This window comes from Siniperca chuatsi, linkage group LG24 (assembly GCF_020085105.1).
Source record: "Siniperca chuatsi isolate FFG_IHB_CAS linkage group LG24, ASM2008510v1, whole genome shotgun sequence".
Lineage (NCBI taxonomy): Eukaryota > Metazoa > Chordata > Actinopteri > Centrarchiformes > Sinipercidae > Siniperca > Siniperca chuatsi.
The window spans coordinates 15,787,931-15,799,974 of NC_058065.1; the positions used below are offsets into that span (position 1 = coordinate 15,787,931).

The window sequence follows — 12,044 nt, forward strand, 5'->3', positions numbered from 1 at the left end:
CTCCCAAACTCAAATTGGGACCTGATTCCACAGGAGAGGAGCTTGATAACTGAAGGCTCTGGCTCCCATTCTACTTTTGGAGACTCTAGGAACAACAAGTAACCCTGCATTCTGGGAGCGCAGTGTTCTAGTCGGGTAATATGGTATTATGAGATCTTTAAGATATGATGGTGCCTGACCATTAAGAGCTTTGTAGGTGAGGAGAAGGATTTTAAATTCTATTCTGGATTTTACAGGGAGCCAGTGCAGAGAAGCTAATATTGGAGAAATATGATCTCTTTTCCTAGTTCTTGTCAGTAAAACGTGCCACAGCATTTTGGATCAACTGGAGAGTCTTAAGGGACTTATTTGGGCAAGGAATTGCAATAGTCCAACCTAGAAGTAACAAATTGTTTTTTTTTTAGAGTAACTATATTTTTAGATAATGTGTCTTGAAGGTGTTTGGGGCCAAGTTCAGTTTTGTCTGAGTTTAACATCAGAAAATTGCAGGTCATCCAGGTCTTTATGTCTTTAAGTCATGCTTGAAGTTTAGCTAACTGGTTAGTTTCATCTGGCTTGATCAATAGATATAATTGGGTATCATCCACATAACAATGAAAATTTATGCAGTGTTTCCTAATAATATTGCCTAGAGGAAGGTAGAGGAATAAGGTGAACAGAATCGGTCCAAGCACAGAACCTTGTGGAACTCCGTGACTAACCATGGCGCGCATGGAGGACTCACCATTAAAATGTACAATCTGAGATTGATCTGATAGATAGGATTTCAGCTTAGTGCGGTTCCTGTAATGCAATTACATGTTCCAGTCTCTGTAATAGGGTGTGATGGTCAATGGTGTCAAACGCAGCACTAAGATCTAACAAGACAAGTACAGAGACAAGTCCATTGTCTGATGCAATTAAAAGGTCATTTGTAGTTTTCACCAGTGCTGTCTCTGTGCTATGATGCACTCTAAATCCTGACTGAAAATCCTCAAATAAACTATAGTTATTTAGAAAGTCACACAACTGATTGGTGACTGCTTTCTCAAGGATCTTAATAGACAATACACCTGTATTTACATCTTTAACTGAGGAAGGAACCATCTGTCATGTCCAATAAAATTTATGTGGAATTCTGTTGTTTTTTTCTGTGAGAAAAAAAGAGAAGTAAGTAGTTCTCTATTTTTCTCTCTGTCTTTATCAGGCTACATGAAAGACCATGCCTAATTTATTGTTCGATACCATCACACAGACACCATTAGCAGTGTGGTTTGGATATTTACATTATGAGAAAGGCAACATTTCAATACATACTGTATAGTGTAAAGCTTTCCATGATAACACAGTTAACAAACAACAAATAGACACATTTGCTGCTCTCTGCCATGTCTGTAACACTTTCCTCTAAATCTACTCAATCAGAAATCAGAATCAGAAATACTTTATTGATCCCCGTAGGGAAACTCTTTAAGTAAGAGTAATAAGTATGTCGCATTAAAACTACTCAACAAATAAAATTTACTCGAAAAAATTACTTTAGTCAATGTAACTAGTACACACTTTTATTCCTAACAAAATATGGACATGATGTTGTTCCATTGTCTCTGGGGGACTGACAGAACAGATACGCTCCTATTTTATTCAATCCAGCTGTCTACACAGGCCGCATAATGGCTCGCACTATACGAGCGACTGTAAGATATTTTTATGCTTCAAGTCTTTTGTTTTCTTCTTTTTTATGCATGTTACTACAGTGACTAAGTGTTGGGCTCTGAGTGTTGTCTAAATGCGGGGGACCTACAGTCAATACTCTGCCTGAACGCATCCTATATAGACACCGATGGAATGAATAAAATGTAACCAGTGTCGAATATCACTTCCTGTGGTCTCTCTCCAGAGCTCATACCTGTTTCAACCGGCTGGATCTGCCACCATACCCGTCCTTCTCAATGCTTTATGAGAAGATGCTGACCGCAGTGGAGGAGACCAGCACCTTTGGACTGGAATGAGACCCTCGTCTATCCAACTATCCAATTCTCAGCTACCCTCAATCTACCCTTCAAGGACTGCTGGTGGTAGTGAAGAGAGGTAGCCATGACAGAAGCTGGACAAGGGTTCAAAAAGCTGTATTTAAAGTCCAATTTATGGTTTGTGTTTAATTTATAATGGGCTATATTTTCTAACAGGGGCTGATAAGACCTTTGAACCATGAAGCTTGCACTCTGACCTTTTGAAAGACAGAAGGTAAATGCTTGTTTCGCACCTACTTAGTAACACACGCATTCACCTGTGATGAATGAAGACCCACACTGCCTTTGGGACCAGAATCATAACTGCCAGGATTTGACCAATCAGATGGGGTTTGTTTCAATTTATCTTTGATACGATGAAGTTAAGATGTACACATCAAAGAAGAAGCAACCACTGCCTACACTGCAAAAGCTGAGTGGGCTCAGCCTCTTTCTGGTTTGGATGGACCTTGAAGTATTTTAAGGCCTTTCCAGAACTCTAAGCTTCAGTGACGCCCTCGTTGTAGTACAGTGTCTCCTTGTGGCCTGTTGTAGTAACTGCACTCGTTTAGATAGTGCATTTGTTTCTCAAAGCCTTTTCGAGGACTGCCTGAAGTAACTTTTGCTAAAGTTTGTGGGATTTTCCAGTGAACTTCTACAGCTGGTTTTGGAGTCCAGACAGAAGCTTTGGTATTGTTATTACAGTTTTTTCATCTACCAGACAAAGTGATTTTCTAATGATGAGTAGTGACATGTTGTGAATTGAATGTAAGTAACTTTATGATATAGATTACGTGGGGAGTGATTTTGTACCAGATCTGGATCAATTGGCAAGAAATATTTGGCCACCACTTACTTGAGTTAATAATGTGTAGAATAAGTTATATACAGTATGTAACCATATCCATTTACTTTGATTGTATTCGACTGATTTGAAACTAGCTTTGATCCAGGTCTATTTTCTAAAGTTTATAGTCTACACTCAAGAGGTGTAGATTGAAAGAAAGTTGTATATCCAAATAGACAAAGTAAATTAAATGTCCACAACCAGAGGCGGATCTATAAAATTTTACATGGGATGGCAAAGGGGTGGTTTAGCAGGGTGGCATGAGAGGGCAAAGGGTGGGGGTCCCCATATGAAAATACATGCTACTTCTGCAGATAAATATCTAAGGGATTTGCACTTCCCCCCTTCCTTTTTATTTTCTATCTGCAGTGCAATCCAGCTGCTCTAACCTACAGTTGTCAGAATGTGAAAGGATTTCTTGGTAGAAATCCATGCTTTACATTGTAGGAGCATGTTGTTAATAATCTACAATCAATCAATGAACATTTGACAGTGAATAATATTTATCTCATCATGGCTAAAATATCTCCAGTCTGACTGTCAGGAATCTAGCCTGTCTGTGTGCAGACTCATGTGCTCAGATTAACAGATGGTTGTAAGAGGAAGAACACCTTGGAATATATTTGTTTGTTAAATTTAAAAAATCAATCCTCTGTCACTGCAGTTTTAAGGCTATAGTCCCCAGTAAACCTTGACCAAAATCCACTCTTTATGAATGAACTTTCAGATTCAACATTCCCTAAATGTTAGAGCTTCAAATGTAACACCACTGTCTTAACACTGTAATGGTGCACCTACAGCTCTTTGATATAAATTATGATTTGAGACTGAGTCTTGGGCTGTGTCTGAAATCGAAATGTACTATGTAGTGCGCTGTATTTACTGTCCGACATTTTATTTGAGTTTCTGAGTGTGAAAAGTATGCAGTATAGTGCCCTCAAAATCCCAGCAATGGAAAAAAAGTAGTGTCCATAGCATATATACTACTATCTGCAAACAGTCCCACAATGAAGGATGTTGTTGCCCTCAAAATTCCTGCAATGGAAAAAAGTGCTTTGAGCCAAATGCTAACATCAGCATGCTAACATTTATACTATTTACCATGTTCACCATCTTAGTTTAGCATGCTAACATTTGCTCACTAGCATTAAACACAAAGTACAGCTGAGGGATTATTTTCTGCAGGTCTTTGGTCATAAGCCAAAGTACTGGACAAACTTTGACCTAATGATGGCACTAGATGAAAAGTCCAATGTTAATAACCAATGTTATTACAATTCATCCTGATGGGGACATAAATGTCTGCACCAAATTTCATGGCAATCCATTCAAAAGTTGTTGAGATATTTTAGTCTGGACCAAAGTGGTTAACCCACATTATTGGCATCTCTAGAGCCACATCAGTAACATGGCTAAAAATTGAGGTATGAGGTATGCAAGCAATGTAACTTTTAGCTAATGTTACAATAATGGACATGCTCTGATTATTGAGTGTTATAAATTAGGGATTTTCTCCATATTTCTTGCCTGTTTCAGTGCTTTGGACAGTTTAAGGACGTAGTGGTGATTGAAGATTACATTATTTTACAATTACAGTTTTAAGAGCCGAAAGGCTGAGGGAACAAACTCCATAGTAGGGGTGGTAGCCCCCCATGCCTCCCTCTTTATCCGCCCCTGTCACGCACACCCAAATCAGAACCGAAACTATTTCGGTTTGACTACAGCTTCTGGTGTATTATGTACTCATAGAAGAGGATCCTGAGACATTATAATAATATATCAACTGGCATAAAAATGTCTCAGCATATTAGAATAATAAAATAATACATTTTCTTTTTATTGTTATTGGCTTGTTGTTCACCTTACACACTATGACTAGAAGCTCCACATGATGGAGAGTTTTCTCTTTTCTCTGCTCTTTCTACACTTGTGATGTTGACCACATCAGTTGTACGGCTGATTTGATTACACATGCTGTATGTTAACTCTGTAAAATCTCTTTTTCTGACCTGAAGAGTTGAACTCTGACACCGTTTAATAGATCCTCTAGATTTGCACTCTGTCATTATTTCAATATTGAATTAATTGTATCAACTCAATGTTAATGTTTATGTTAATTTAATCAGGTTGTTTAGTGGAGTTCACATGGAGAGCTCAAAGCAGGCACACAGTAAACAGTAAAAACCATACTGTCCTCATAATAGAAAAGCATGAACATTTTGTATAAAATCCATTTTGTAGGAGCTTGCAGTGAATCTTTTCCCTTTTGTACATGTAGATACTTGTTACCGTCCTCTTCACTCACATTTCCCCCTGCACTATGAATGTAAGCACGCCTTGAACTGCCACATTGAAATACACCTGTACACGTGCAGGCCTAAAAGTCAACCGCTGAGTTCCAGAGCTAACACAAACCCTTCTGAAGGCCTCATTTTATACACATGGCAAAATCCAGACTATATGGAAGCCCATTTCCGCCAAGAAAAATTAAAAAGAATACATGAAAAGTTCGGCCTGATTAAAAATAGAAATGCTCATGGTAAGTCAAAATTTGACATACTAAGTCAGAATTATGAGATACTTAGACCATATTTACTCTCTTTTAATTTTTACATAGTATTTCATAATTTTGACTTACTGTCTCATATTTAGTTGTATCTTAATATAAGACTTTGTCTTATCGTGAGTATTTTTAGTTTCATCTTGCATAACTCATCGATTTTTTGTTTTCTTTTCCCGGTGGAAATTGGCTTCCATAAAACCAAAGTTACTACAGACTGCTACAGTCTGCTTTTTTATGTGTGTTAATGGGACAAAAAACTTTAAAACCTAAACAGTGCATTTTGAGCACATTTCAAACGGATGGTGTTCATTTCAATTTTTTAAACAGATTTTGATAAAAGTCCTGGACCTACTGTTTTCCTTGTTTACACTTTTAGAGAATGTACTCTAATCCAGAATACAAACTAACATTATTTCTGTATGAAGTTAAAACTTGGGTTGGAACTTGGGTAAATTTTCATGTGCGAATACAGTTTAATTTAAATTAGATCAAATAATTCCATTCTCATAATGAAAATAATTATATTTCCCTCACTGTCTGTCTAACCAGAATGTACCAAAGTTATCAGCCTAAACCGGCTGCCTCACATCTAACAACCAACCACTCTTTCTGTACAGTCCACCTCACTTTTAAATATGAATGTTTGTCAGCACTCCTCCTAAAATAAAATGTAATTTCTCTATGCAAGCTTTTTCTTCTTCTTTCTGTCACTTTGACTGTAATTGAACAAACGGAGCAGTATAATAAATGGAAATGAATATTTGTGTCGTGTCTTTCTCCATTAGAACAAAAAACATATGCTCTCATATGTTATATTTCCAGTTATAATGGTTATTTTGTTCCTGTTCTAGCATGACATGATATATAGTGTAAAACAGCCTGTGTGACATAGGATAATTGTCTTGAAGCTTTATTGTTGACAATGGACACATTACTTAGATCTGACAAGTGTACAGAGGACGAAAAATGAGTGTCAATAAATAAATAAATGCATAAATAAATACCCTAACCTTGAGTGACTGGGAGATTAGCTAACTAGCTACATATAGTTGCTTCAGTGTGCAGCACAGGAGACCATAAAATCATTAACATTACTGATAGAATTCCACTTTTTTGCTCTGCAAGATCTTACGAGGTGCATGCAGCGGTCACTTTCAGCGCATGCGCAGAGTAGAGCAGGGACCCACAACATAAACATAAACATAAACATAAACGTGGATGATACACTGACCTGACTTCAATAACTTCATGAGTCTCAAACCGTTGCAAGAACAAGTGTGTCCAAGCCGTGTTCAGCACTTTTTAGTGTCCTCTGGAAACACTTCCATTGTTGTTTTGTGGATTTGCAGTGCATTTGTGTGTTTGGTTGGTTTGGTTAATTTTATTTTGTTTGGAAAAATACAGCTGAACAACGATGCATGCTTTAAGTTTTTATTGTGCTTTTAACTGGGTCACATAAAGCAATTCATAGTCCAGGTGGAGTCTTATTTGTTGCAGCCGTCCCAGTTGCAGCAGTTGACCTTCAGACCCTGAGTGAGTCCCAGCTTCAGACACTCGACCATCTTGAAGCAGGACTTGTGGAAAGTGTTCTCTGTGGAGATAATGTGTTACAAATTGCATTTTATTCTTTCTTTTATCTGTTTGTTAGAATGGCTCTAACACACAGGTGTGTGTTTGAATAGCTCTTCAGCTTTTACCTCCTCCTAGACGAGGTCATGGCATACTAGGTTTCTTTCAGAAAAGCCGAAACATTTGAGCTTTCTGTTTGTATTGTAAGTTTAAAGGGTTTGGGATTATTTTACTTGCTAGTAAAATATGTCTTGTTTTTTTACATCAATATTACAAAGGTTATTTTATTAGCATTCAGCAACTACAGCTCACATGATCATGTGATAGTCCATCTGTGTCTCAAGGGAAGAGTACTTTCTATAGCTTGTTTCAACTTTTCAGGCAAACAAACCCTCCAGTGCAATGGTGGTGAGACCTCAGAAAACTCCTCTAGTACAGACTAATAATAACACTTAGAAATCATAAAATCTTAACAATCCCATGACAAAATAAAATCAATAAAAACATTTTCATTCATAACTGTGTGTAATTCAACCAAACTTTCTGTCTTTTTAGAATTAATCCAGGTCCAGCATGACTGAATTTGGATTGGTCATTTCTACATTTTTCTTACATCACTATAAAATGTATTACTGTGCTATGGCAATAACAATAAACTTTATTTGTATAGAACTCTTCTTAACAAAGTTACAATGAATGGTAAGCCCACAGTACTCACCATAAGGGGCAGGGTAGGTAATTTTGGCACAGGTGTCCATCTCTGGTGGACAGGTCTCCACAGTGTCCACACAGTCTCCACTGTCAGGAGCCTCACGGACGCAGTTGTGACACTGCAGTGCCTCACCTATGATACATTAAGATAAACATGACTGCTGACAGATAATATTGCTTTGCCAAAAAACACAAATGTGGAACACTGTAAAAGTTAAATTACGTCAAGATCGAAATCAGATGCTCAAGCTAACAAGCAACTTTGCTGAAAAATTCATTGACCTACCGGGAATTGATTTTGGTGTCTAAAATTTCATCAGTGCACAGCTAAGATAATCATCAGCAAAATTCCTTCAATAAGTAAGTATTTACCGTAGGTGATGGTCACCAGGAGCAGGAGAGCAAAAGCAAAGACCTTCATTTTCTATTCTTCTGCTGACGTCTGCAGGGAAAATAAATAGAATAAATAGCTAAATTAAGTTACCTTTTGAGACTAACCTTCCATAGTCTATCAGTTGTAGTTTGTGATTTTATTTCTTTAAATTATTATTTTACATATAAAGTCATAGTCAACAGTGTGAGTGACGCTTAGCCTACCTTCTGAACCTGTGCAAGTTGCTGTGCACCTCTACTCTGCCTCCTCTCTCCTTTTATACCACTTGATCAGCCTGGCACATCACTGATAATGGTCACTGCTGTGGGAAAGGGCCCATATTGCTGGAAATATTTCAAGGAGAATTTGTTTCTTCCCAAATGGAATTTTGTGGAGGAAAATTCACCTGAAGCAAAAAAAGTCTAATCTTTCATAGAAGTCTCAAACTTTTTTCTGTTATTAGTATTACAATGTTTAATATAACTGTTTTTCAAAAATGCATACTCAGTAATATCCTTAGTAATAGTCATTTGTCAAGAATATAAGTTACAAGATCAGGTTTGGAGATATCTCCAAATTCAATCTTTTATGGTAAATGGTAAATGGACTGTACTTGTATAGCGCCTTTTTAGTCTTCCGACCACTCAAAGCACTTTACACACATGCATTTAGTACATACATTTGGCATGAAAGTTGCCCCTCCGTGAATTATCCAGATATTGTTCTCTTTTAGCAAACAAGTGTTTTTTAAATTGGTGGTTTAAAGTCATATGGAGAAAAAATTTTAATGTTGCATTTACAGATAAGAAATGATCCAACTTTGAAAATTGTGTCAAGGGACATAAAGACTAGACTTAGTCACATTGAGATAATTAACCAGTCCTACTGGACTCCCTTATGAGACTCAAACTGTGAGAAAACCACAAATGCTGGCAATGTCATCAGGAGGGCACTGACGTGCATTGCTGGTGTGCGTGGCAGCAGCTTATATGTAGAGTGGCCTTTTACAGAAAACTTTCCTTCAGGCTAATACATAAGCTTAACATTAATGGAAAGAAATTGCAAAAGTTTCCATATCAGCTGTTCTGATATGTGTCTGACACTTGGCATAAAGGATGTTTGTATCACTTAAAAAATCAAGTCAAAATGTTAATAGCATACCATTGTTGTGTTCATTGTTATAAGAATATTTAATTTATATTGTTTCTCATTTTCTCTTTTGTTATGTTTATTGGTGTCTTTGGTTTGTTTATTTTTGTGTCTGTCACTACTACCTGCACTACCTGGCTCTTCTGCTATACAAATATACAGCATGTGTAAAATGTTAAAAAACAGACCAAATTAATTTAGTCCTGTGTTTCTGTTCTGTGTTGTGTATCTTCCCGCTGAGCATGTCTAAGTGGAGGCAGCCATGACTTTAATATAGCTACACTTAGTGGTGCAGGTTGCAGATATGGCCTTTCGCGTTTTTCGTGAGTTTCCTCTACATGCTTATCAGGGGAGGATGAGGGGAGCAGTATTCAAATGGTTGCAATCTGCATTTTCCCCGCTAGATGCCACTACATCCTACACACTGCTCCTTTAACTTCTACACCATCAGTTCCTCCAGCTGCGACTGACATTCAGATTAGAAAAAATTGTGTCAGGAGTCTCTTTTCCTACTATGAAAGAAAGAGCAGCTGAAGTCGGATGAATTAAGTAAAACAACAGTATTTCCTTCTTTTTATTTTCAGCATATTCTGGCCTTTTTGTAGTTACGCATTTCCTCCTGGCCCACAGATTGCTTATTTATGTGCTAGTTTTGGTATTAAAACTGCATTATTCGGTACTGCATGTTACTAACTCAACATCTTCTCTCTCCCGTAGTTTTGTGCTTTCTCATTTCTCTCCTCTCTCCTTCTGTCGCTTTCAGCAGGTATTTCTGCCTCCGGAGCTGCAGAGACTGGATCTGTGGTTGTGGGCCATCTGCTGCCTCCGTGTTCCTGCTCGACAACTTCTACTACAGTTGTTGTTATTGGCTCTGTCACTAATACTGACGTTATTTTTCCTATAGCTGTCATTCCTATTATTACTAATTTATTAATATCAACACGATAATTACTATTCTACTATTTATCGTAGAAAAGGTTTCAGTCGTAGTCATTTGGACACTGTTTTCAGAATCAAGACATTTCGGCTCCCATCCGGAAGTCATTCTCAATTGTGAAAATGGTCTGGGAACTCAGAAATTTAAGCTACTCTGTGTTACTTAAGCCCTGCCCTCAGGAAGGAGTCTTCCTGAATTTCTGCTGTTTACCCTGCCTAGTTTCACCTGAAACTGACCTTTTTTTTGTTTCCATGATGGCCCAGTAATCAGTAAGCAGGCCTATTGTTTTCTGGCTGCACCTCCCTCCATGTTGCAATGTCCGGATTACACCCAGCTTGTGCTGTAATGGATGGTGTGAGTCAAAAAAAAAGGGAAACAGAACCAAGAAGGAACGGCGTCTCCATCCCTTATGTATCTGGACTGTCTGAAAAACTACAAAGGATCTTTAGACAGCACGATGTTCCTGTTTTCTTTAAACCAGGCAACACTTAATGTAATCCGGACATTACAACATAGAGCATTACAACATAGAGCCCAAGAAGTGCCCACCGGCTCAGAGGGTAAGAAGAAAGAGGAATGTCCAGAATGCTCTCTCAGCCTGTGGTTATCCTACTTGGGCTCTCAACAAAGTTAAAAGAGCCAAAAAACAGGACAAAAGGGAAACAGAACCAAGAAGGAACGGCGTCTCCATCCCTTATGTATCTGGACTGTCTGAAAAACTACAAAGGATCTGCAGCTAAAGCGGCAATGTTTTTGTTTTCTTTAAACCAGGCAACACTTTAAGACAGAAACTCGTTCATCCTAAGGACAAGATGCCCACACAAAAACAGAGCAATGTAGTTTGTTCAATTCAATGCAGTGAGGAAAACTGCAAAGAACGGTAGATAGGTGAGACTAAACAGCCACTTCACAAAAGACTTTATCAGCACAGATGACATGCTAACTCAGGATTGCAGAGCGCCGTGCATTTGCATCTAAAAGCTACAAACCACACATTTGAAGAGAGTGAGGTGAAGATTCTAAGTAGAGAGAAGAGTTGGTTTGAAAGAGGAGTCAAAGAAGCCATTTTTGTGAAAAAAGAAAACCCTTCTTTAAACAGAAATGGTGGTCTGAGATTCAACTTGCCAACGGTTTACCACAGTGTATTAACACCTTGGTCAGGCCAATCATATGCATCTCAGGTACATAACAGTGATGAGGGAGGAGCAGCCAGAAAAAAATAGGCCTGCTTACTGATTACTGGGCCATCATGGAAACAAGAAAAGGTCAGTTTCAGGTGAAACTAGGCAGGGTAAACAGCAGAAATTCAGGTAGACTCCTTCCTGAGGGCAGGGCTTGAGTAACACAGAGTAGCTTAAATTTCTGAGTTCCCAGACCATTGTCACAATTGAGAATGACTTCCGGATGGGAGCCGAAACGTCTTGATTCTGAAAACAGTGTCCAGATGACTACGACTGAAACCTTTTCTACGATGGAACACTCCTGGACGAATGAGGGACTACACCGTCTTATTCTACTATTTAAAAAAAAAGGTGGTGGTGGTGGTATTTGCATTGCCCCCCGTCCAAGGTTTCTGCCTCTTAAAGGAATTTTTTCCTTGCCACTGTCGCCAAATGCTTGCTCATGGTGGGATTTGTGGGGTCTCTGTAATTAATATTATAAAAAGTACGTTCTAGAACTGCTCTATAGGAAAAGTGCAATAAGATATACATATATCTCATATATCTCACCATATACAGTGGTGTGAAAAAGTGTTTGCTTCCCTAATGATTTCTTATTTTTTTGCATGTTTGTCACACTTAATTGTTTCAGATCATCAAACAAATTTTAAATATTAGTCAAAGGTAACACAAGTAAACACAAAATGCAGTTTTTAAATGAAGGTTGTTATTATTAAGAGAAAA

At 38.0% G+C, this 12,044-nt stretch overlaps 2 protein-coding genes across 7 annotated transcripts in view; one reads left to right on the forward strand and one right to left on the reverse strand.

The window, feature by feature from the left end:
* The window catches only part of hecw2b (HECT, C2 and WW domain containing E3 ubiquitin protein ligase 2b), a 61,951-nt gene extending 55,788 nt beyond the window's left edge, over nucleotides 1-6,163 (forward strand). For 5 of the 6 annotated variants that reach the window (XM_044188377.1, XM_044188380.1, XM_044188379.1 and 2 more), the window contains one exon: nucleotides 1,880-6,163. In XM_044188377.1, the coding sequence (XP_044044312.1) occupies nucleotides 1,880-1,991 (112 nt within the window). In that variant the 3' untranslated portion in view covers nucleotides 1,992-6,163. The remainder of the gene's footprint in view (nucleotides 1-1,879) is intronic. The other variant, XR_006377075.1, reaches the window with a different exon arrangement.
* A 655-nt stretch (nucleotides 6,164-6,818) lies between these two features.
* LOC122872310 (CD59 glycoprotein-like) lies at nucleotides 6,819-8,344 on the reverse strand. Its single transcript, XM_044188389.1, has 4 exons — nucleotides 8,279-8,344; nucleotides 8,054-8,123; nucleotides 7,689-7,814; nucleotides 6,819-6,992 (listed from the first exon to the last, which is right to left on the reverse strand). The coding sequence occupies exons 2-4, from the start codon at nucleotides 8,100-8,102 to the stop codon at nucleotides 6,886-6,888; spliced, it is 282 nt and encodes a 93-aa protein (XP_044044324.1). The 5' UTR covers nucleotides 8,103-8,123; nucleotides 8,279-8,344; the 3' UTR covers nucleotides 6,819-6,885.
* Nucleotides 8,345-12,044: the final 3,700 nt, after the last annotated feature.